Source organism: Oreochromis niloticus, linkage group LG23 (genome assembly GCF_001858045.2).
Source record: "Oreochromis niloticus isolate F11D_XX linkage group LG23, O_niloticus_UMD_NMBU, whole genome shotgun sequence".
Classification (NCBI taxonomy): domain Eukaryota; kingdom Metazoa; phylum Chordata; class Actinopteri; order Cichliformes; family Cichlidae; genus Oreochromis; species Oreochromis niloticus.
In genome coordinates this window covers 40,514,834-40,541,989 of record NC_031986.2, presented here as the reverse complement: position 1 = coordinate 40,541,989, position 27,156 = coordinate 40,514,834, and the positions used below count along the sequence as shown (strand labels likewise).

Below are 27,156 nucleotides of genomic sequence, written 5' to 3'. Positions count from 1 at the left end.
TAGCTCATTCAGTTTTGTTTTTTGTTTTCAATTTTGTTTTTGATGCATCAAAGTCAAACAACAACTGGAAATTCAGTTTGAGTCTCAGTACACAAAAATATTCTTGCATTTATCATTCTGTTTGCAGTTATGAGCAAATATAGACTGTTATCTGAAACTGCTTCCTCTGTCTGATATGTGAAATTCTTAGAACTTGCTCCTTTTTATTCAGACTGTATACAGTAGTTTGGTTTCAGACAGCGGATGTGACATAAAAAGCACCAAGGCTCAACAAACAGAAGAGTTACATTAGTGAGGAAAAAACAAATCTTAACCATAATGTAGATTTTTCATCTTAAAAGGTAAAAGGTAAGCATTAACAAAGAAAAATGTAAATCTACATGTTGAATAACATCCTTGATTTGCTGTATAGTCATAAAGCAACCTGATTTCAAAGTGTATAACAGACATGCCGGACCACGGTGTCAGTTTCACACTTTGGCAGAGCTCATATTTATTTACATGTAAATGTATGTAATATGTATTCACATATAAATGTGTTAATAATGTCTGTTTAAACACTTTCCTGCGATTACTTTAATTTTGGCTTGAAAAGAAACATCTTCCTCTACTGGAAATGCATCTTACTGGAATTTACTGAAACTTTTGCATGCATGTCCATTTCATGGCAGCCACCCGTGAAATGGACACCAGCATATCTATTAAACATTTTGCTGTGAAAGAGATTGCAAGAAGGGGTCATTATGCAAATTATTTGCTGCTGAAAATTGATGGTTCCTCAGAGCACCAGGTCATTTATTTTGTAGTTTTCTGGTGAGTACCTGCTTTTGTAGAATGCACTCAAATGTTGATTATGGTAAAATGACCACATTTGACAGCTGATATATTTTTATCTTCACCACTCTGTTCCAGCCCCTCCAAGGGCAGCCATAGGTCTACCAATTAAAAGGTTGTGGATCAGACTCCTCCTGTTCATGTGTCAGAGTATCCTTAGGAAAGATACTGAACCCCAAGTTGTATCCATTACACTGTGTGATAAAACTTAGATAAAGGATAAAAATGCAGAACAAAAGCACTGTTGCCGCACAGTGAGAAGGTCCTGGGTTTTAATCCACTATTTAGCCAGAGCCTTGCTATGTGGAGTTTGCATGTTCTCCTTGTGTCTGTGTGGGTTCTCTCTGGGTACTCTGGCTTCGTCCCATATGCAGTTACTGAGGTATAGTGCATTCCTGAATAGGTCTGAAGTCATAAATTCCAGTTCTAAGTTGGAAACTTTTTGTGGAATGCCCCCCCAAGTCGCATTTCCTATTCAGAAAGTTGGAGCACACCAGCGTACATAACAAGTAAATCAAGATGGTGGAACTGAATGTAAAACAATAGTAAAACTGTAAACTGTTGATCTGTACTGCCAGTGTATTGTGTATTTTTAACTCGCAGCCCGGACACCCAAGGGCACCCCACCGTCAGCAGGGGCCCGACAGAGCCAGGGGCCCCGGGCCCTGCCAAGCAGCCACCTAGAACAAGCCAGCACACACCCAAGCATCAAGCTGAGGGGCGGGTGGAATAGGACCCAAACTTGGGGGAGTCTAAGATGTTCTAAGAGAGAGGGAGGCATGGTGCAAATGACCCTCCACCAGACAACAGCTGGTGTCAGCTCAGCAGAACCCAGTAAACAGTGCACGTCTTAATGAAAGCATCTATTCAACATTACTGTGATGAAGACAGAGAACTTATGGTACACAGTTCAACCAAATTGTGACATGTGATAACTGATTAACAGGAAGCCTTGTACATTCAAAATGTTGAGTTTCGTGGTAGACAGGTCACACCAGTGCTGCTAGCAGTCATTGTCAGGAAGAACACATGCAATGTATAAGTGTAACCTAGCAATGTAAATAAGAAAACAGAGAAGAGCAAGAGAAAGATAAACCACCACTGTTTGAAGATGACTTTGTTCTGTTTTCAACCAGATAATAATCATGGAATGGAGTATTATGATAGCTGATAGTACTTATGTGCAACTCTGGTTAACATTAGGCAAAGCTAGATAGCACAGACTTTGGTTCACCCGCTGTCTTCTTGATTTTTCAAGCTGTGTCACACTTTCCTCAGATGCAGTTCAGTTTGAAAAATAACAAGGTATAACAAAATAAACCTGGATAGGAAAAACTTTAAGAGGAGTCAGTTCAACAACCTGATATATTCTTGCAAAGAACAAATACTAGCAAGCTTATCAGTTGTAAAAAAAAAAAAAAGAAAAGAAAAAAAACTTATGAAAAGACCAGGAAGATTATGAAAGGCAAAGTGAATGACCACAAAAATTCTGAGCCAGACTGGGACCTGTCCAGAGTGCAACCCTGTTACATCTAACAAACACTAATATTACTAAGGTAATATGATCTTCACAATAGTTGATAGCCATGATAGTCAATGCTGTACTGTACAATGTGCACCGATAGATACCTTCTTATGGTGGAGAGAGACCTCTTGTGGACACTTTAGAGTGTTTATGATAGCTCTGGCTGTTCTAGGAGATGTTCTGATTTCTTATTTAGCACTTTTCTACTTTTCATACTCATGCACATTCATACTCCAATGAATACATCTAAGAGCAAATTGTTATTAATATCTTGTCCTAAGGATATTTGGCATACAGACTGGAGCAGGCAGGGTTCAAACCACCAACCTTCCAATTAGTAGATGAGCTGCTATACCTTCCAGGCTCCAGCCACATATAGTGCAACATTATATGTAACAGATAATAATGACTAGTAAAAGGAATAGTTGTGAGTTGTCCACTGAAGTTAACTTTATTTATTATTTTTTTTAACCCCAACATTCATTTAGTGTAGCATAGATAGATGAAACGCAATATGATTTAAAGTTCACTTAATATGCTAAGCTGTGCTTTGCTACTATGCTGTGTATGTTGGCCACAGCAAGGTAGACTGACCATAGAGGGAGTCATAGAAAAGGGAGCTGGTGGCCTGAACACATCCAATCCCACCCAATACCCAACTTGGATGGGAAGCATTTTGTAGTACCTATGCTGAACGCACTGGAAACCCAAGCTCTGCCTGACAGGTTTGTGTGATTCGCGGTGTAGCCAACATGTTAATACATGCAGTGTATATGTCTGTGTACAGCACAATTGTGACAAAGACAGGCAGATTCAGTGGCTGATGCATTTGCTTCTTTGTGTGCTGACTGTTCTTTCTGCAGAAGCTTAATAAACATAGACTAATGTCTTGTTAGGAGACTCAGTCAGTGTAAGTGAAATTAGCCATTTAATTGACTAATGATTAGATAAATCAGGCATATTATAAAGTACTTGAGCTTCACTAAAAAAAACATGTCTAAAGCTTTTTATACAGATGTCCACTTTTAAGAAGACCACTGTTGTAGAGACAGACAGTCCATTCACACCTGCAGCCAATGTAAAGTCAATGAGAATCGATATAGGAACCAAAACAATAAGTAATATAGATAATCAAATCGGAATTGCTAAATTCTAATCAATTCATAATTCTAATGTATTTACTGTAGTTTTATGCCATTAATATGACATAATGATATAAGACTGGCTGATGGATGATGAAAAGAAGTCAGTTGGAATAACACAAAAATAGTGAAAATGCAAAATTTTATTGTTTAATAACATCTGTCAAACAAATCATCCTGAATCTAAAAGAAATAAGAATCTTTAAAGTACAGGCCTTTTTAAAAACAAAAACTCAGGTAATGCAGTATCTAACATCAGCATCTCATTTAATAAACAGCACAGAGTATGTAGTAAAAGTTCAGATTCTACTTAACTGTAACTAATGTGGAACTTAATGTTTGTTTGTTTTGTGTTGTTTTTTGGGTTTTTTTGTTTTTTTTAAAAAGTTTTTTAGATGCATGTCTACCAAAACAACTCAGTTATCTAATTTTAACGCAGTATCGCATCACTTCTTTTTCAAGCTAAACCCAAGCACAAATTTTAATACTGGGGTTTGATCAGCAAAGTTTTACATGGTTTATTTTATCTTAATTATGTTTCATAATGCAGTCAATCCAGTCTCGGTTGTCAGGTATCTTAGTGTAACTATAAATTGTTGATCTATCTGGGTTTCGCTTGCTGGCGGACACCACCCCATACGCCTTTCCATCTTCACAGACTAATGGGCCACCAGAGTCTCCCTGGAAATACAAGCATACAGTACATTATGTAGTTACTGGACCATAACTAATGTAATCATAACAGTAAGCTGATTATCATTATTTATCAAACTTGTTAATTAATAAATTAATTTATTTACAGTAAAGGTTTAATAAAAAACACTTACTTGACCTGGGCCACCCTTGTCCTTTGAGCAATACTTATTTTTCTTAACACACATCTCATTTTCAACCAGGGTTACATTGACTTCCAAAAGTTTGGGAGATTGGTGATTGCTGTTTTCTGTTCTTCCCCAACCAGAGACTATGCATGATTTTGGCAGCGATCTATCATCACGGTCTGCGAGAGGAATAGGTTTCACATTCTTGTTTAACACTGCCTTGGTACTCAACTTCAGGAACAAGGAGAGATAAAAATGTTATTTAGTGCTGTTTGGTTCAATTGAGCAAAAATGATAAGAAACCACATTTAGGATGATAACACTGTAAACTCTGTCTTTAAATATTATTTTAGTTTATTTTACCTTCAGAAGCATTATGTCATTTTTGAATTCAGCTTCATCATAGCCTTTCTGTGGAAATGCATTTTCCCCAGGCACATTCACATGCTGTACTTCATTCTGGTTGTTGTAATTATGAAGTCCCAGAAAGACTCTGTAGGACCTGAAATAAAATAAGTGCAAACAATTTTCAGACATTTAAGTTAGCGGTCCCCAACCCCCGGGCCACGGACCGGTTTCCCTGGGTGTTTTCCCGTGTGTTATCAATAAATCTTTTTTTTTTTTTTTGGTACCAGTTCTGGTTTAATTTTGTTGTATTCATCCGCAACACCTTAAAGGCCGGTCCGTGAAAATATTGTCGGACATAAACCAGTCCGTGGAGCAAAAAAAGGTTTGGGACCGCTGATTTAAGTGATACAATATCCAACAAAAGAAAAGTTTTTCAATACTAATTTATGACCAAACTTATGAAGCCACCATGAAACAGAGATCTCAGTCTCAGAGAGTAACTTAAGCTTGGTGTTCGGATAAGAAAATTTATCGGTTCACATAATTCCCATTAGGTAAACATAAACTGTTAAACTCACGTAGCGTTGCAGTGGGCAGCAGTCACCACAAAATGCTCACTCACAAGGAAGCCATCACAGTGTGCTTTCTGACCACCTGGTCTGTGCATCTCCAAAAGCACCATGTATGGCCTGCTGTGTGCCACGGCCTCATGGCCACCGATGATTTCTCCAGTGTGAACTGTGGGAGTGGGAGCAGGATGGGGGGTTGTGTCATATTCTATTAAATCAAAATCTTAACCATACACGGTCTCAGTTTTGACATCATGTATGCACTAAAAGAGACTTACCTTTATCATGAAGAGTCAGTACAACTATCAGTACTGCCAGATTACAGTGAGTAAACATGATGAGATCGAAGTCAGGCTGAGCTACTGAAGAGCAGTGGGTAACTTCACTGGCAGGTTCAGCCTTTAAATACTTCCTCGTAACAGCGAGAGAAGTTGCGTTATTTGCATATTCAAATGATGTGGCTGTGAACCACATTCATAACTTTATCAGACTCTCCAGAGCTTTATTTTACAGTTGATTTGTATGCATTGCTTTAAAGCACTTCATTCCTGAAGGACTAAAATATGTTTCACTGAAAAATAAAATGAAACTTAAACAAAATACTATATTGATCATTCATTTCTTGGACTGTTATTATTGTGACACAGACAGTTTTTTATTTGCTTTGAAATGTTCTGTCAGAAAACAGCACAATAACCTTCACTACCAACATCAATACTGAGGGGAGTTTATAGGAGGAATTCTGGAGCCATAGAACAAAAATAGTTTCACAATAATGATGGCCTTACCAGGAAAGAGAAATACTGAGCCACTATGTGAAAAGTTTGTATGTTGGTAAATTGTAAATGGCCTGTATTTGTATAGCGCTTTACTTAGTCTCTATGGACCCCAAAGCCTTTTACACTACATTCAGTCATCCACCCATTCACACACACATTCACACACTGGTGATGGCAAGCTACATTGGCTGCCGGTCACTGGCACCACCGGGCCCTCTGACCACCACCAGCAGGTAACGGGTGAAGTGTCTTGCCCAAGGACACAACAACCGAGATTGTCGGAGCCGAGGCTCGAACCGGCAACCTTCCGATTAAAGACGAACTGCCAACTCTTGAGCCATGATCGCCCCATATGTTGAATCATGTGTTTGTATGTTGGATTGTATTTCAAGGTCCTGTACACAGACAGAAAGCCAGCCTTCCCATGGCATGTAAGTCTGCAATTTAAATACCCCAAAGCTGATGCAAGACAAAACTAAATTAATGTTTATGACAATGTGGTAAAAAGCATATAAATGATTAGGAGTGATCACCTTACAGAAGTCTTGGATACAGTATAAAATATAAATGACTGGTGATTATACAGACTACTGGCATTAGAAACAACCTAACCTGCAAATTTAAAACAAGTCCTTGCTTTCTGTCATGATAAACTATTACACATTACAGGTGGAAAAAACACCTGGCAGCTTTTAAAGGCACTGTTGAGTTTAGATATAAGCATAATGATTGTGAAAGGGTGTCAAAAATTAAATCTGGGTGAGTAGAAAAACATCAGCCTTGTGCTCCAGTGTAGTTATTTTGAAAAGAAATAATAGTTTCTTAATCATTTAAATAAGTAAATTAGTTTAAAAAGTTGTAAAAACAAAATTAAAAGAGATCGTTTTCTGGTGATAAAGCAACATGACAGGGGAAAAAAACAAGTATTGATATAAAATAGCAGGAGTGCTCTTGATTTCAGGCAAGGTCAGGCAATGCAACATATTTTTCATTTAATTATGCTGTCTGATGTTTTAACCAGGATAGAAGATAAAAATCTGCACATGTGCACCAATGCATATGACTTCAAGAAAGCATTTCTGCAAACACTCCGATGATAGGAGATATGCTATGAACTTGTGGTACACAGATCCACCAACATATATGATAAGGGATTAACGGGAAATCATACGGTACATTCAGAATTATGATGGTGGCAGCTGATGCTTATTTTACAGCACTTTATTAGCAGCCAGTATAAAGTAGAATAAAAAATGTGATAGAACATTAAAACTACACTGTATTAAGATGGAGCTTTTGTTAGGGCTGTTTTATGCTAGCATGTGCTGTTCTCATTAGCATGATGCAAACAGCACACCCTTTGTTAAAATTCAGTCTGAGCACATATATGTTTTATGTTGTTTTAACACACAAAAGTTGATGCACTCAGTTCTTATACACCCTGTTTTTCTTGACCCACTTCTTTAAAAGATAGCCAAGGTATGTGTTCAATACTATTTATTTACTTAAATTTAAGTATTGATAAGGTGTGATTTAGTATTTAATGGGGACAATGTCATGCCTGAATCTTATGATCTCATTACAGGAAAAGAAAAAAACTTCCACACATGTTTACTTCTTGCTTTAGGTTGCTTTAAGACAACAGGCCAAGTTCCAAAAGTACTTTCTTTCTCTAATAGGAGACACATATATGTGCATTAGGTTGTAAAGATATCTATTTGTTCAGTGTTTTGGACATAATACTAAAGGTGGACACACAAAGTTGTACTTCTTTGTTTACTTATTTGTATGAAAAAGTTTCATTCACCCCATATATAAGTTTTCATTCAACTCATATATTTTCTCAGTCCACGAGTCAATTGACTGTCACCTCGTTTTTCACTATTTTCTTAGTTGCACACGTGGAAATGTTCTTGCATCTGTCATCCTGTTTGCAGTTACCAGGAAGTATAGATCACTATCACCATTTGCTCTGTTTGACTTGCGAAGCTGTAGTATATCACCCAAAGGTTTTTCTCCATTTTTGTGGTGTAAAAGGTCACACACACACACTTGTTTTACACTCATTAAGAAGCCACTATGCAAATGAAGCTCCTCAGTGCAACTGCTTTACTGTTTTTTGGCTAGAAACTATTTTTATAATGCATACATCTGCAGTAAACCACCTTGATAAATAATATGTATTAATTTTTTCTTAGTTATCTCCTTTAGTTTGATATAGGGACTGACCAGTGGCATACGGCTCTAAGTTTAACCTGACTTGCTAACTTGAATCCAGATCATATTAGCGTTTTCACTGGGTATACATTGCAAGAATGCACGTCTTCAAGCATCTCTGCAAACATTACTCTGCAGATCAATATGTGATAACAGATTGACAGGAAGCTATGCACAGAATGATTAGTGTGATGGTTGATATTTGCTATGAGGAAGAATCTAAAACAGTGAGAATAAGAAAATACAGAAGAGAACATTAAAAGTTTTTCTTGTGCTGATTACCATTAAATAATATTGATAGAAAAGCTTATTATGCTGTCGGTTGTTCTGATTATTATAAGGTAATGCTAATTCTCACACTCTATTGAAAATTCTATCATTAGTAGCTGAGTTTTTGATATTTTCATCTGGTTTATTATAGCGAAAATCCTGTTAGAGGCTATGCGTCTAACCTGATACTTGTATTCTCAACAGTATTGTTGAACATTACTAGTAAAGTGGAAGACTGGAAAGCACTGAAACATTATCTGATGGTCTGAAGGTCATTATGACCTACTATAAATGGTCATGTTATCAGTAATAATATGAAAATCAATAATAAGCTGATAGCATTTTCAGAATTCATACATCAGGTAAAATTGTCTCAGTCTTGTCATTCCGTCAGCGACACATATAGCATTGCACCTCGAGGCGACTGTTGCTGTGATTTTGTGATATATAAATGTAAATGAATTGAATTTAGATGAACTCTGCTGTTCCTGTAATATCTGGACAAGAGAGATGTATAATCAGCAAAAAATAAGGGGTAGAGAAGAGAGGTGGAGAATGAATGACAAAAAGACACCCGCCATAGAGGTAAAATGCTAAAATGAACCGCATGTTCTGTAAATATGTGTGCATGTAAAGATTGTATGATGTTTTGTTCAATCATTTCAACATCAGAGATACATTTGAATCCCATTCTTTTCAGAAAATGTGTGTAAATTATATTTCCAGCAGGAATATTACTAGTGAGTTTAGTGTGCATTTATGGAAACAAAGTTATAGATTTCATAATCTGAAAAACTCATATGATATGATATGATATGATACTTATATGATAAAGATATTGAAAAAAATGTTCTATGCTGTTACTCATTTCAAAAAGTGTCTCGAAAGCCTATAGATATATCAGATCATCTGATATTATAACCCAACACTGAGGGTGCAGTGTAACCCTACAGCACGTGCTAACATTATTAGATGATTAACATAAACTATTTCTCTAATTACTGTCATCCATTAATGCATAACCTTTAGCCTTTAGCATGGAAAAGCCTCAAAAATTTTATTGCCGACAATTTTAAATCTAAGCATTTTTTTAAATCTTTTTTTGCAATTTTTATTTTTGATCCTTTGGTTAATAATTCAGTTAAAATTCATTTTAAGTTTTGTCTTGTGCATCAGGAAGTACAGGTTACAATTAAAAACCTCTGTCTGACTCATGAAATTGCAGTATAACACCCTTCTCTCCATCTTTGAGGTTTTTTTTCTGTTTTTGTAAAACGAGGTACTGCAAGCATTTGGGTTGTTGCCATTTTTCTTTTAGGCTTAGTTCAATTTGAATTAATTGGTGGATATTTTAGAAAGGTTTAGTCCCTAATGTGGAGGGATGGGGGCATCTCTTACTTGGTATGCGGCCTTTTTAACATATTGTGTCTAAAGTTCCACCTTAAAAAGTATAAATAAAGGACACATATGCACTAATACATTCTTCTTTTTAGAAACTGACAAAGAAAACATTCTTCAGTTGCTGTGCAGTCATAAAGAGTCACTATGCAAATAATTTTTCTGCTCAAAATGAGTGTTCACGGGTCCTTTTTCCATTCTGTAGTTTTAAGGTGAGAACTTTTATTTTTAGAATGCACCTAAATCTTGATTATGTTAAAACAACCACCTTTGATAACTGATAGCTCAAATTAGAACTTTGCTCAAACCAGTGACTTACAACTGCACCTGAACTTCAAAGTCAACTCAATGCAGCATGTGAGATATTCTGTGGGTGTACTAATGCTGACACAAAAAGCTGGTCTGGTTACCATATGCTTAACCATGGTTAAGCATTAACCATGGTTAAGCATATGCCTCCTTATCTGGATACTAATGTAAATGAGCAAATTGGATATACATACACATCTATACATACACACACATACACACACACACACACACACACACAAACAGACTTTAGAGATCAACATGATCAACTCAACCACTCTGCACCACTCATATATATATATATATATATATTATATATATATATTACATTCACAAAGGTCTTCAAAGTCAGGTTGATTATTTATTGCTTGACAACTGACAAAATGCTTATAACTTAGAAACTATGATTCTTACAAGTGAGCCGAGTATGGTGACCATGGGAAGTAACATATAAAGATTTGAAATGTCATGTCACATTTGACCTTTGACCTCTCCTCTCCCTAAGTGGTAGTAATTCCTAATGGAGCTATTTAAAACTATATTTCTTACTGCCACTGTTTGCATTGACAGCATACAGACATATACAGAATTACATATGGGGATTCGAAATATCACATTATAGTTTGCATCTAAATGTCATGCCACATTTGACCTCTATCACTCAAGAAGATAACAGTGGATGAATTATATCCTCAAACCTAGTTACAGCACTTTCAGCAAGGCATTTACTGTCATGAAGTCTATTCCCCACCACTGTATAATTCAGTACTGTAAATTTTAATGTTATCAAAAAATGATCAGAAAAAAGAGGGTTTTCAAGAAATACTGTTAAATGTTTCTATGCCTTATGTTAAAACAAGATTCAGAGTGTGATTAAAGAGGTGTGTGGGTTCTTTTACATTTTGAAAGCAGCTAATTGAGTCTAATAACAGATGAAATGCCGTGTTGAGGCTGTCATTTTTAGTATCTACATGGATGGTGAAAATCCCCCACAGTAATTATTTTATCTGAGCTGAGCACTAAATCAGATTAAAAGTCTGACAAGTCAGATCATCATCTTGCTGTAACCAGGTTTCAGTAAGGGACAGTAAATCAATTTGTTGATCAATTACTAATTAATGTACTAACAGAACTTAGAAGAGGGAGACCTAATGTTTAATAATGTACAATTCACTGTTTTACTGTTTGGAGCAGTTGTGCATACTATAGCATTTTCTCTTTGTGATTTTTTTGTGTTAAATTCTTGTTTGCTGATTTGTAGTTTGTTTTTTGTTGTTTGGGAGCTGACACAGTCTCTAAGGGGATGGGGTTTCCGGGGGACAACAGTAAGAGACAAGCTACAGAGAGACGTGTGAAACTGCAGCTCTGCTTCCTGGTCCCAACTCTGGATAGTCATGTTTTGCAGGGTTTAATAAATTTGTAGAGATTTTTAGAAATGAGAGCTGAGAGCTCCATCCAACGTGGAGAAAAACTCTATTATATTACAAAGCATCTCCTTAAAATTACAAAAAAAACGTTTATATATTCTTTTGAATACATTTTCCAGACAAATATGAAAAGAACATGAAAAACATTTCTCAGTTGAAGATTAGAATCTGTTGTCAGTGTAAGAAAACCTATTTGGGGCCGCAATCTTTCAGCAGAACCAGATTCGGAGAGGAGCAGCTATCTGCCACCATCTGAGCGGATGAAGACAGGACAAGCTATGGAAGAGAGCCAGAGATTAATTCTAACTAATAACTAGAAAGCGAAAATTTCAGAAGAAATTTTATGTGTGCCTATGCCGCTGCTAATCACTGTAGTTTGCCATTCATACGGCTACAGAGAGCAAAATTCAGAAGAGCAGCCATTCTCCACCATGAACTATGGTAAAAACAAACACCGCTCACGCTTCACAGATGACAGCTTACAGTTTTGTGTAAAGATGAAGTTACTTCGTACAGCGCCGATTTGCAGACGCTGTGCACACAGGTTCATTAGCAGAAGTCCCATTGCACCACGGCAGACCCGACAATGTTTTTCATGAACACACTTTGAAGCATTACATTATAGACCACTTTTCACACATGCATTCACTTTTTGTTTTTTGTTATTTTTACACAGTGTTCTGAATTATGAACAATGGTCTACAGCCAATCCTGTGTATTATTATACAAACTTTGGTTGTGAGATTCAGATAACTATTTAATAAAAGCTAAATATTTTATATGAGAGTAAGAAAGAAAAGTATATCTTTGTGTCCACCTTTCTCTGTTAATGCCCTAGCTCCCCCCTAAAAGCTTTGCTAGATCCGCCCCTGCACAGTTACCAGCTGTCAGCTACACAAAGAAGGAGCTTGGTCTTTGTCTCTCAGAAACAACTCATAACTTCCCTTCAACTCATTCATGTCACCTAAAGTGTAAACCTGTTTCTCCATCACCAGTTCAGCTCTGATGATTCAGTAAGGACATCTCCTGATTTCATCTTCATGCTCCAGCAAACATCAGCTGATACTAGAAATTAAAATCAAAAGAATTCTAACAACAGCTGATCAAGCTTAAACGTGCTGCTGTTGTTTAGCGCGATAAATAAGAGCGAACAGCCGATCGTTGATCAGTTTCATGATTGACGTTTCAACACTCGAGAGAATGACAGGGGAGGCTTCGTAACGACAGAATAAATCATAATGTTTTCTCTGAATGTGGGACGATTCCGTTTGTACTGCATGGCAACTCTATGAACTAACCCTAATGAATAAAATAAAGTCCAACGTCAGTAACTTAGTGCGCACACAGCTGTATATAAACTCCTGTGGCATTACGATTGTAAAAGGTCAACGAAAATAAATTACACCTAAACTCGGTTTATATCTGACCCAAATAGAGTGCAGTTCATAACTTGTTACCTGAAATTCAGTTCACCTCACGCTCCTGCCTTCGGTTTCCACCATCAACGGCCCATATAAACATGAAAAATAAGTCCAGCTAAAACACATACTGTCGGCGAGCGACCGGGTGCTGACACGACTTTCACCCGGCTCAATATAAGCCAAGCCTGGGTGCTTTTTCACGAAGGGTCGCTATCGGCGCGAGCTAACTATGCTACCGGCGCTAGCTAGCTAGCCAGCTATCAGCAACACATAAGAGAACTGCTGCTAAATAAACTACACCTAAACTCGGTTTATATCTGACCCAAATAGAGTGCGCGACCGGGTGCTGACACGACTTTCACCCGGCTCAATATAAGCCAAGCCTGGGTGCTTTTTCACGAAGGGTCGCTAGCAGCGCGAGCTAACTATGCTACCGGCGCTAGCTAGCTAGCCAGCTATCAGCAACACATAAGAGAACTGCTGCTAAATAAACTACACCTAAACTCGGTTTATATCTGAACCAAATAGACTGCAGTTCATAACGTCTTACCTGAAATTCAGTTCACCTCACGCTCCTGCCTTCGCTTTCCCTGATCCACGATTGACCTCCGCGTTAGCAAACACCGGTCGATCTGCGGTCATGGCATGTCCTTTCTGTCATACACCGGTGGATAGCTGCCCACTGTTGTAGCTCCGCATTATAGCACCACCAAACAACTCAGTTATTTTTTCCACATCCAGCTGTAACTCCGATTCTGTGCGAGCATTTGCGAGAGACCGGGGAGGTGAAAGGAGAGAGAGAGTCCCCTCGCTGTCCATTTGCAGCAGGGTGCGGCAGCTAGGTAGCCGGCTAGCTGTCAGGCAGGACCGAGGTCGTCAGAGCATTGTCGCTAATATGGGATGTCTTGATAAAACAAGCAGATATTTGAAGTTTACACACCTACATTCTCGCCTGAAAATATCTTAAAAGTTTATTTTGTGACCTAGAAACAGTAATAAAAGACATATAAAACGAAGTGGTGGCCGCCATTGTTTAACTCGGCAGAGGTGTGCTATGAATTGTGGGATATTGAGTTTTCCACCAAGCATTACCGTAACTTTTGAATGATTTGCGCAACCTTAAAAATTCCAATGGCTCCTGAAAGCAGCGACGCTGTGCGCACCGTTGAAATTGTCATCATTACGGTAATCCAAATAAGGGTAGACAGGCTGTACCACTCCCGGCATACCACTAGAGAGCGCCAACACACCACAAATGAAGTCTGTTTATTTGGCGCCAAAAGATGAATTGGCCTAAATTTGCACTAAAATATTAATATTTAAAAAACTATAAAAGTCATGAACACCAAAAGTCAGGACATAATAGTCCAGCTCCAGCCGCGCAAAATGATGTAACATATGTACCCCTATTGTCTAAACTGTTTGGCAGAGGAGCGCGGGAAAATTTTCAGAAAAATATTAATATTTAAAAAACTATAATACTCATAAACACCAAAAGTCATAGCACACCATTCCAGATCCAGCCGCACAAAATGAGGTAACATATATGAAGCGCCGATTTGCAGACGCTGTGCACACAGGTTCATTAGCAGAAGTCCCATTGCACCACGGCAGACCCGACAATGTTTTTCATGAACACACTTTGAAGCATTACATTATAGACCACTTTTCACACATGCATTCACTTTTTGTTTTTTGTTATTTTTACACAGTGTTCTGAATTATGAACAATGGTCTACAGCCAATCCTGTGTATTATTATACAAACTTTGGTTGTGAGATTCAGATAACTATTTAATAAAAGCTAAATATTTTATATGAGAGTAAGAAAGAAAAGTATATCTTTGTGTCCACCTTTCTCTGTTAATGCCCTAGCTCCCCCCTAAAAGCTTTGCTAGATCCGCCCCTGCACAGTTACCAGCTGTCAGCTACACAAAGAAGGAGCTTGGTCTTTGTCTCTCAGAAACAACTCATAACTTCCCTTCAACTCATTCATGTCACCTAAAGTGTAAACCTGTTTCTCCATCACCAGTTCAGCTCTGATGATTCAGTAAGGACATCTCCTGATTTCATCTTCATGCTCCAGCAAACATCAGCTGATACTAGAAATTAAAATCAAAAGAATTCTAACAACAGCTGATCAAGCTTAAACGTGCTGCTGTTGTTTAGCGCGATAAATAAGAGCGAACAGCCGATCGTTGATCAGTTTCATGATTGACGTTTCAACACTCGAGAGAATGACAGGGGAGGCTTCGTAACGACAGAATAAATCATAATGTTTTCTCTGAATGTGGGACGATTCCGTTTGTACTGCATGGCAACTCTATGAACTAACCCTAATGAATAAAATAAAGTCCAACGTCAGTAACTTAGTGCGCACACAGCTGTATATAAACTCCTGTGGCATTACGATTGTAAAAGGTCAACGAAAATAAATTACACCTAAACTCGGTTTATATCTGACCCAAATAGAGTGCAGTTCATAACTTGTTACCTGAAATTCAGTTCACCTCACGCTCCTGCCTTCGGTTTCCACCATCAACGGCCCATATAAACATGAAAAATAAGTCCAGCTAAAACACATACTGTCGGCGAGCGACCGGGTGCTGACACGACTTTCACCCGGCTCAATATAAGCCAAGCCTGGGTGCTTTTTCACGAAGGGTCGCTATCGGCGCGAGCTAACTATGCTACCGGCGCTAGCTAGCTAGCCAGCTATCAGCAACACATAAGAGAACTGCTGCTAAATAAACTACACCTAAACTCGGTTTATATCTGACCCAAATAGAGTGCGCGACCGGGTGCTGACACGACTTTCACCCGGCTCAATATAAGCCAAGCCTGGGTGCTTTTTCACGAAGGGTCGCTAGCAGCGCGAGCTAACTATGCTACCGGCGCTAGCTAGCTAGCCAGCTATCAGCAACACATAAGAGAACTGCTGCTAAATAAACTACACCTAAACTCGGTTTATATCTGAACCAAATAGACTGCAGTTCATAACTTCTTACCTGAAATTCAGTTCACCTCACGCTCCTGCCTTCGCTTTCCCTGATCCACGATTGACCTCCGCGTTAGCAAACACCGGTCGATCTGCGGTCATGGCATGTCCTTTCTGTCATACACCGGTGGATAGCTGCCCACTGTTGTAGCTCCGCATTATAGCACCACCAAACAACTCAGTTATTTTTTCCACATCCAGCTGTAACTCCGATTCTGTGCGAGCATTTGCGAGAGACCGGGGAGGTGAAAGGAGAGAGAGAGTCCCCTCGCTGTCCATTTGCAGCAGGGTGCGGCAGCTAGGTAGCCGGCTAGCTGTCAGGCAGGACCGAGGTCGTCAGAGCATTGTCGCTAATATGGGATGTCTTGATAAAACAAGCAGATATTTGAAGTTTACACACCTACATTCTCGCCTGAAAATATCTTAAAAGTTTATTTTGTGACCTAGAAACAGTAATAAAAGACATATAAAACGAAGTGGTGGCCGCCATTGTTTAACTCGGCAGAGGTGTGCTATGAATTGTGGGATATTGAGTTTTCCACCAAGCATTACCGTAACTTTTGAATGATTTGCGCAACCTTAAAAATTCCAATGGCTCCTGAAAGCAGCGACGCTGTGCGCACCGTTGAAATTGTCATCATTACGGTAATCCAAATAAGGGTAGACAGGCTGTACCACTCCCGGCATACCACTAGAGAGCGCCAACACACCACAAATGAAGTCTGTTTATTTGGCGCCAAAAGATGAATTGGCCTAAATTTGCACTAAAATATTAATATTTAAAAAACTATAAAAGTCATGAACACCAAAAGTCAGGACATAATAGTCCAGCTCCAGCCGCGCAAAATGATGTAACATATGTACCCCTATTGTCTAAACTGTTTGGCAGAGGAGCGCGGGAAAATTTTCAGAAAAATATTAATATTTAAAAAACTATAATACTCATAAACACCAAAAGTCATAGCACACCATTCCAGATCCAGCCGCACAAAATGAGGTAACATATATGAAGCTTGTCTCAAAACTGCGGGTCGAGATACGCTGCAAAATTTCAGGCGGAAAAAGGAAAATAATAATAATAAGAATAATAAATCCGAGGAATAGTAATATGTGTGCCTCTTGTCATAGGCACACATAATTAAATGCAGAGAGTGAAAAGGGTGACTGAATAAGAAACAGTCTGTGTATCATGGAAATCCCCCAGCAGCCTACACCTATTGCAGCATAACTAAGGGAGGATTCAGGGTCACCTGATCCAGCCCTAACTAAATGCTTTATCAAAAATGAAAGTTTTAAGCCTAATCTTAAAAGTATATAGGGTGTCTGTCTCCAGAATTCAAACTGGAAGCAGTTTCCACAGAAGAGAGGCCTTTCTGTCCTGGTCGTTGTGTCCTTGGGCAAGACACTTTACCCTACCGCCTACTGGTGTTGGCCAGAGGGGCCGATGGCGCGATATGGCAGCCTCGCTTCTGTCAGTCTGCCCCAGGGCAGCTGTGGCTACAAGAGTAGCTTGCCTCCACCAGTGTATGAATGTGAGCGTGAATGAATAATGGCATTGTAAAGCGCTTTGGATGTCTTGAAAAGCGCTATATAAATCCAATCCATTATTATGAACCTCCTTCTATGTGAAGAGCAGGATTTTATTCTGAATTTAACAAAGAAGCAAGTATAGAAGAAATCTGCTCTCTCTTTCTAGTCCCCATCAGTACCCTTCTGCAGCATTTTGGATTAATTGAAGGCTTTTCAGGGAGTTTTTAGGACATCATTATAATAACAAATTGCAGTAGTCCAGCCTAGAAGTACTAAATGCATGAACTAGTTTTTCAGCGTCACTCTGAGACAGGATATTTCTAATTTTAGAGATATTGCGCAAATGGAAGAAAGGGGTCCTATATAAGTGTTTATTATGCACATTCAAGGACATATCCTGGTCATAAATGACTCCAAGGTTCCCCACAGTGTTTCTGGAGGCCAAGGTAATGCCAACTAGAGTGAACATCTAGCTAGATACTGCACTTCTAAGATTTTTTAGGGCCGAGTACAGTGACCTCAGTTCTATCTGAATTCAGGTCATCCAGGTCTTTATGTCTTTAAGACAATAAAGACATTCCTGCAGTTGTGTCTTATGTAACAGAGATGAGTCCACTGTCAGAGGCCATAAGAAGATCATTTGTAAACTTCACTAAAGCTGTTTCTGTGCTGTGATGGGCTCTGAAAATTGACTGAAATGCTTCAAATAAGCCATTCCTCTGCATATGATCAGTTTGTTGTTTTACAGCTACTATTTCTGACTGCTTGGTTAAGTGATAAGTTTTTAGGTAACAGTCTAACTAACCAGCTTGAGGGTTAAAGTGCGTGTTTTACAATTATAACACAGAGTCAGATACTTCTGATTTGAGGCTCTCTTTTTTGGAGGAGCTATAGTATCAAGAGTTGTACGAATTGAAGTAAAACTATTAATACATATCTGCACTGTTACGTGTAACTGTGTATAATGGCCTGTGGTAGTACAATGTCTGTATGAAAAAAAAATCTAGAGTAAATCTAGGCTCATAAAAAAAAAGTATGAAATCAGATAAAAATAAATCAACTAAAAAAGCATAGAGTTAATGCTGAAGCTACATATAAACACAAAATTCAAAGTTTCTCCCCAGTTACGTGTAGGTCCAACAACATACTTTTATAAACCAACTTAATATACTATACTGTGCCAAAAGAGCCGGTGAGACTGTCAAGCGGATATTGATATAAACAATCAGATACTCGGTTCCACTTCTTTTTATATGTTATAATGTTTCTCTTCTCTGCAGCTGGCCAATGGACCAATAACAGCACATGCAAGAGTGGCCATCGGTCTCCAGTGATAATCAAAAATAAGGCTCTGACAATGAAAGACAAACTAAAACTTTCAATAAAAACTAGAAAACTCAAAACAACCTAACAGAAAGCCACAGACCATGAAATATAATGCACTACAATATTCTACAGAGTAATCAGTTTAGTCCACACTTGTTTACACTGTCTTGTATTCTCACACACTATGCGAATTTCATGACATTATTATAATACAATTTGTTATATAAAATGCTTTTTTAATATAAATTAACCAAATAATCTCAGCAACATACGTTGTTCAGGTCATTTAAAAAATCTAGCAAGATTTGGGAGATTTAATGTAAGGTTGAAAGTTTCAGTGTATAAAATGCCACTTGCTGAGCAGTCCTTAACTTTGTAAAATGATCTTTCATCATCTTCTCGTACCCTCTCTCTCTTATCATTCTCTGTTTCTGAGAATAGGTTTACCTCACATTCACAATATTTATTTTTCTTTTTGTTATCTCTGTGGGAAATATAGCTTATGAAAACTTATCTCCCACAAAGAAACTGCACAAAAACAGTCTGTGTGCACGGTGATATTTATTGCGTTTTTTGAAACATTGCACTTGAGTTTACCTGCCATTGCCATTTCAAAACCAGAACTTCTCTCTCGACATTTGCATATCTGAATGTTCAACAGTTATTATAAGGGGAAAAAATAGATTTAAATAATGGTGTAAAAGATCTTTATTTTTGTTTGGATTTATCTTTTTTTTATTTCAGTTTGTTCCAGGTTTTCTGTAGCTTTGTATTGCTTGGTCACAAGCATATAAAAATGCTCTTGCTAGATATTTTGTATGTAAATGTTACTTTCACGCATACAACACACCTAAACATTGTTGCAGATCCAAAACATCTGCTGCCAGTGCCAAAGGGCCACATACCACAGGACAACAGAGGAGACTATCCAACACATTTTATACGTGCAAATTTGTTTAGTTGTGGCCTCCACTGATCTCATTGTCGCTTGAATTGACATTTTTTTAAATTGTCAGGCTAAATGTGTATTTATACCTATGCCCTAAAAAAATCCAATGTCCAAACGTGTGCTGTAATCTTTTCGACTCTAAGCTATTGAAGGGTCTTTAAACAATCATCATAATGTTCCTCTTATAAGAATTTGCCCTACAACAAGACTACAAGGTGTAATAAATAGGAAGATGGAGATATGCAGTAGCTAGAGATTAAGGCATTGTCACGGAGTAGCCGTTGTGTTTGTGGAGCGGACCCAAATGCAGACACGGGAGAGATGAACTGAGGTTTAAACAAAAAGCAAGCCTTTATTATGACTGATACAAAAAACCCCAGAAAAACAAGGCAAGGCGAAACTAAACTAAAAGCTATATAGGGAATGAACTAAAGTAACTATGAAAACAATGACACGAGAACATAACATGAAAACTGAACAGGAGCATGTAAAACCTTGAATGTGAAGTAATCTAAACATGACATGAGCATGAACATGAACCTGAGCATTTGAAAGCAAGACTCTGTGGCCTGACGTGACTTGACATGAAGACAACAGAGGACTCGACAAAGGACAGACCTAGACAGGGAACTTTAAATACACCTAAGGGTAATGAGGAAAGTGGAAACACCTGGGGAACACAGCTGACACAAAAGAACCTGAACGCCATAGGGGAAATAAAACTAAACACACTGAACATGGAAACACTAGACCTTTCAAAATAAAATATAAAATAATAAAACATGGCGAAACATGGACATGACAACCAAACTTGACAATAAGACGTAGAACACACAGGCATGAATTACATGACAGACTGGGGGAACAGAAAGGAACACGGGGAGAAGAACATGGGAACAGATAAGGGGGACGAGCCCCGTAAAAAACACACACACACACATATAAAGAGAGTAGCAAGACATAGAGGGGCGAGACACACGAGCAACCTACAGAGACAAAGACACAAAGAAGAAACATAAACCACACTAAAACTCAACTAAGACAAACTAATAATAATACCAGAACTTAACATTATCTCATTAGTAATCAGAAATACAAAATAACTCAACTACACCCTTAACTAAGAATAACACATGAATCTAAAGTAAGAAAGAAAACCACACAAAATAAACTCGAGACGCTGGGTCACAGACCCAGCCCCTGACAGACATAGATTAATAAATCAAATTTTCAGTCATTCAGTATAAATTATGGTATGATAATAATGAAAGTCATTCTATCACAATATTGAAAGGCTTATGACTGTATTTGACATTATCACTATTGTTATTTATTATGACAGAGAGAAAGATATAATACATGTTATAGATTGACTGTTTAAAAAATGAAAGAATATTATAGGAGAAAAAATGTGTTTTTTCACTGATGGTTAGTATCCATTTGAAGCTTTGTCAGTGTTTAAATGTAAGTTCAGATCATACATATTTGGTTAGAAAGCTCATAAATGAAAAGACAACTGAAACAGTACATCCAAAGTGCATCAATGCAATTTCTTCACAAGGAGGCAGTGCTGTCTTTGTGTGTCTGAACTCATGTTTAAAACAAATCTAACTTGCAGTACAGGATTTCTCTTGTTCCCACAAGATTAATACCCATACCCATGCCCCTTGCTACACAAGGGGCATGGGTATTAAAAAAAAACCCTGTGTGCTCAGAGTAGAACGTGTTTGTTTGGTTTGGAATTACGGAAAAAATTTGGGTGGGGGTGAGGGGGCTAAGAATAAATCATTACTAATAATTACACAACAAAATTATGAGTAAGAATTTCTGGGACCATCCTTCTGTGTGTTTGTGGGCTTTTGTTAAATGATGTGCATCAGCAACAAAGATGACTGTAATGTGGTGGTGTGATCTCAACTGAAATACTAAAGAGCAGCAGTGCACATACTGTCTGTTTCAGTCTTTGATTGTTTACTGGTAAGATGTGATTGTGCACTCCATGAGCCATGATGTGGCTTTGAACCACAGTCAATAGGATGTCAGCAGTCATAAATAACATTGTAAGTTTTAAATATTTAGTTTCATTAAATTACATTTTGTTTTATTTAGAGTGACTTTATAATCTTAACCACAGAAAGATGCTTTGTTTAAAAGATAACGCAATTAGTTTCACCAGTGATATAAGTTTGACCTTCAGGAATATGATGATTAAACTTTTAAAGCTACAGGGAAATTACTCAATGTACTTTCCTTGAAGTGATGCACTAATTTAGTAATACTCTGGTAATTATGAAACAGCGAGATACTGTACTGCAACCTGACTACTTACTCTTTGTAAATAATCAGCAATTACTAATAACTGCTTTATGCTGTTCAGTGTTTGAAGCAAATGTATCATCACCTAAGTTTTCACTAGTCTAGTGTTTTAAGATGTTTTTTAATATATAATGATCATGTATCATGCTGGATAAGGAGTTACAAGGAAATACTTGAATAGTTCTTGAGTAGAGGATTAATGCCACTCTTTTTTTTTTTAGTCTTGGAATAACTGTGCAGATTATTACATGACCTACAAGTTCATGTAAAATGAGTTTCCACTGCTGATTTGAATCAGTTCCCCTTTTCGTCAGGCAGGCGGAAACTTCCTGTGCTGTATATCAGCGGCTTTATTTTTTATTCTCATGGTCCTGTCTTTGGTCTCTCTGTAACCTTCTACAGGTGTCTCTAATTCTAGATGTTGGCCCCGCTGCTACTGTGTCGTATATTGTTTACCTGTTTTTCTATCAGGCTCTCTCTTTCAGTTCCCCCTTCCCCTCACTTGACAGTAAGGGTTTTCCTGCCCCTCCAAAATCTTGGATTGGTGGGTTTCTATCTATGATGTTGGTGGCTCTTTAGGTCAAAACATGTCTGCAGATGATGAATGTTGTGACCGAGGTCACATAAATAAAAATGAATTTAATTATTTGAAAAATAAATAAATTTAATACATAATGATTTATTAATTTAGTAATAATAAGACAATTTAACTCAGGGGAAAGGTATCGTTGATTCATCTATTTATACATTTATTTTGGGCCACCTTTGCTTTAGTACCTTCTTCTTCGTGCTATGTGCTTAAGGTGTTTCACACTTATTTTGGTGCATCAGTGTAGGATTTTAGCTGCAGGTTGTTTGTTTACATCTTCTGTATCTCAGTATAGCTTGGCTACGTGCAAAAATGTGTTAAATAGGATCTTTAGATTAATATCAGAGACCATTTCCTCTGCTTCAGTTGTGAAAAAACAGGATGTAGTTTCTGATAACCTATCACTTAAAAAAAAATGTTTACAGTCTGTTTAAGCAAACCAAGAGAACCAACAATCAGCCTAAACCACTCATTTTAAAACCGCTACTGGGTGAACTGAATTACACTGATTATCTTATTGTTAATTAATGTTCTGCTCTGTTTCTGTCTTTGGAAACTTGGAGGTGTACCACCCTCTTAAACATTGTTACAGACCCCTAAAATAAAAATACCCCCAAGCTGTGAAGTCGAGTGATTTGCTTTAAGAGTAACTATGTCTTTTAATAAAGCCTGCAGACAACAATGAGCAATAGCTAACATCCCATGCATGAGGAGGGACGTCAGTCAGGGGGGCACTGAGATCATCTCTGCCGCTGAACATTTCAGGTCCTCTTTTAAAACCGTTGCAGTGCAAAAGCTTTTCACAGTTCACATTCACACCTTGGATCTAACACAGGATTCCAGTAACTGTGGGATTCTCCCCACACTTTGGGTTCTTCCTGTGTGAACGGTCCCTCCCAACTTCCCGAATAAGGTGTGAAGCAGACATGCTAAAAACCCAGTGGTACCAAAGCATTTTACAATAAAACAATGTGACCTATACATAAATGAAAGAAACTCCAATACAGAGTCAATTGTAAAGAGACTTCAACATTTGTTTAGTGATGAGGATAGAATTAATGAAATTCTACTGGTTTCAGGTCTTCCAAAACTCACTAAGTTTAAAGCTCGCAAATAGAAATACAGTTGCAATTCTAAATTCAAGATAAGAGCACTATTTTTCACAAGGAGGAAATACTGTCTTTTTATTTGAAAGAACTGCACACACATAGTGAGAGACAGTCAGAATTTATTATTTAAAAAAATATGGCACATATAACAAATTTAAATGTAATCAAATACACTATCAAATGTCAATTCAAATTACACCTTATGCACTGCTACAGTTCTAATTTTAGATTTTGAGTTACATTTAATCTGTGTGGAATGAATGAGTTGTTGCAAATATAAATTTAGAAATTCCTTTTAGAACCTTATAAAAACTTTGACACTCTCATTTTTTCTGACAAAGCTTTTGCTGTGCAGACATCAAAGTAAACTATATTCTATTTAGATTTGTCCAAAGCCAGCAAGCCCAAACTTAGCATTAGCATTGCAATGATCAATTGTCAAACACAAAGAGCAAAAGTAAAAGATGAAATTTAAACACACTGCCTTCATAAGCATTATCTTTATCATGTCATTTCTAACGTTCGGAAAAAATCCAGTTTCTAGAGTCAGGAATCTTCGAGTATCTATAGATATCTGGGCCACCTGAGTGTGGTGTTACTGCGCTGGACACCACCCCAAATGCCTTTCCATCTTCACACACCAATGGACCACCAGAGTCTCCCTGAAAGTATATACACACATAGTGCTTAAAGTGAATAATGAAGTTATTACCATAAAGTTTGATTGTCCACATGATATTTAAAGAAATGTATGTACCTCAGCTGGACCCGTGTCTCCCTGAGAGCAGTAGAAGTTTTCTATAGCACATTTTTTATCGTCAATCAGTGTAACACTGATTTCCATGAGTGTGGGAGACATATAGTTATTATTTTTGTCTGTTCGCCCCCAGCCAGAGAGTATACAAGATTTTGGCAAAGTACCATTATCACGGCTCGCCAGAGGAATAGGTTTCACATTCTCATTGAACTTTGCCTTGGTGGTCAACTTAAGGAAAAAAACAGATATCAAAATATGATTTTTTACAGCATTTCACAATAGAAACTAATGAAGTAAATTTAAAAAGATATTATAATAAAAGAAAAATACATATGGAAAACAAATATATTTTCTGTGTGATGACATTCTTACCTTTAGAAGCATTACATCATTCACAAAGGAAATTGGGTTGAACTGTTCATGTGGAAATGCTTCTTCCACAGATATGCGTTGTGTTTCTTTACTTGAATGAACACTGTGAAGTCCGAGTACGACTATGTAAGACCTGAAATGATAAAAAAAAAATGAAAAGCCATAATTGCTGACATCGTGGTACATATAGATACTATGTATTTACAAATTTTTATGCGTGAGCCTTAATTTTATTATGGATAAGAATTTCTGTCAGGGTCTCCATGAACTATGAGTTTTTGGCCTCATAATTAAATACATATATGAAACTCACTTGGCGTGACAGTGGGCAGCAGTCATCACAAAATCCTCATTCAGAAGGAAGCCACCGCAGTACTTTATTTTACCATCTGGCATGTACCTCTCCAAAAGCACCATGTATGGCCTGCTATGTGGCACAGCCTCATGGCCTCCAGTGATCTTCCCCGAGTAAACTGGGAGAAGAAAAGAAAAATACCGTGTTAAATAGATCCATCCGCATGCATTGTCTGTAAAATGCTGTAAAATGCAAGCCATAAAAACAAAACAAAAAAAAACCCACAACACCTACCTTGATCTTCAAGAGTCAGCACAAGTATGAGTAAGGCCAATAAGTGGACAGACATGGTGAGGTCACAATTCTACTGAGTTTCTAAAGAGCAGTGGCACAAGTCACAGTCAGTTTCCGTCTTTAAATGCTTCCTTATATCAGTGAGAGCAGGAAGTTTTTTTTTGTAGTTTGCACAAGCAAATGATGTGGCTTTAATGTTTCAAGCCTCCAGATCCCGAGGAAAGCTGTATTTTCACAAGACAACAGATGAATAACTAATTAGTGTATTTATCATGTTGTATGTAAACATGTGTTTTGCATAGTTAGTTTGTAAAGTGATCGTATCTTTACAGAAGGAAACTATGACTGTGGTACGAATGTGTGTCCACAGATATAAAACACAGACAGACGAGATTCTTAAGTAGTAATTTCTTACTATATTTTACAGATTTTTCAAGTCATGACTTTTAATCAGTAAGTTATTCTTTTCCCTGTTCACTTTTTATACAAAAAAAGAAATTCTCATATCAGTAAAGAGAGGTCATTTGGAAAAACTGAACTGAATATTATTTATTGAGAGTGTGTAGTACTGATGCCCTCTTTGGATTACCTTCTTACATTTTCATCTTTTGCACTAGGAGTTGGAGGTGGAGAGGACAACACGGGTGCTGCACCATGAGCTGGGGATTAACGTTTGAGGTTTCCACATCATCACCAGGGGGAGCCACTGTGTGAAGATTGTGTACTAAACTGTTGAAACTTCCATTCACTGTAAATAAATTCACTATCTCATCTTAAAAGGAGACCTGCATTCGAGTCCGCTCCTTCCACACCCTGACAGCTAGGCAGCTAATACCACCTTTATTTAGAAAGCACTTTAAAATAAACCAGGGTTCACAAAGTGCTGTACATATAAAAATAAAATAAACATAAAATAAAATCAAACATGGTAAAAAAAAATTGAAAATAGAAAAATAGAGTCAACCTCTCAAAATGTGCCAAAGGCTTTAGCAAATAAATACGTTTAAAGAAGAGTCTTAAACTCAGAAAGAGGAGAGGTCCGCCTAATGTGTAAGGGCAGATCATTCCACAACTTTGGAGCAGCTACAGGGAAAGCACAGTCACCTCTAAATTTACGCTTGGTTTTTGGCACCTTAAGGAGCTGCTGGGAGGCAGATCTAATGGAACAGGTCTATATGGCTGTTTTAGCTCAGAAAATACAAACACTTTGGTGACACTGCCACGGAAAAACTCTCTTTTAACAGGATGAAACATGTGGCAGAACCAGGCTCAGGGAGGGCAGTCATCTGGCCCGACCGTTTAGGGGTGATGAGAGGATGACAGGACAAAGACACACTATCGAAGAGAGCCAGAGATTAATAATAACTAATGACTAGATGCAAAGTGGTGTGTGCACACAGTAAGTGAAAAAAAAGTGAGTGAAGAAGAAACACTCAGTGCATCACGGGATGCCCCAAGCAGCCTAATATGTGCAAATACATTTTTTTTTTTTTAAAAACGATGTCTATGCAACTTTTCAATTTAGGAAATGAGCTAGTTAAATGTTATCATCATTTATTAAT

General features: G+C 37.7%; 2 protein-coding genes across 2 annotated transcripts; both read right to left on the bottom strand.

Moving 5' to 3' along the window:
- Positions 1–3,624: 3,624 nt before the first annotated feature.
- On the bottom strand, positions 3,625–5,728 carry LOC100692510 (granzyme B). Its single transcript, XM_003439678.4, has 5 exons — positions 5,518–5,728; positions 5,249–5,408; positions 4,686–4,824; positions 4,329–4,553; positions 3,625–4,182 (listed from the first exon to the last, which is right to left on the bottom strand). Exons 1-5 carry the CDS (start codon positions 5,711–5,713, stop codon positions 4,030–4,032), a joined length of 873 nt encoding a protein of 290 aa, XP_003439726.2. The 5' UTR covers positions 5,714–5,728; the 3' UTR covers positions 3,625–4,029.
- An 18,250-nt stretch (positions 5,729–23,978) lies between these two features.
- Positions 23,979–25,718, bottom strand: LOC100692779 (granzyme G). The gene is made up of 5 exons (XM_003439679.4): positions 25,595–25,718; positions 25,319–25,478; positions 25,006–25,138; positions 24,634–24,861; positions 23,979–24,538 (listed from the first exon to the last, which is right to left on the bottom strand). Exons 1-5 carry the CDS (start codon positions 25,647–25,649, stop codon positions 24,392–24,394), a joined length of 723 nt encoding a protein of 240 aa, XP_003439727.1. The 5' UTR covers positions 25,650–25,718; the 3' UTR covers positions 23,979–24,391.
- Between the last annotated feature and the right edge of the window lie 1,438 nt (positions 25,719–27,156).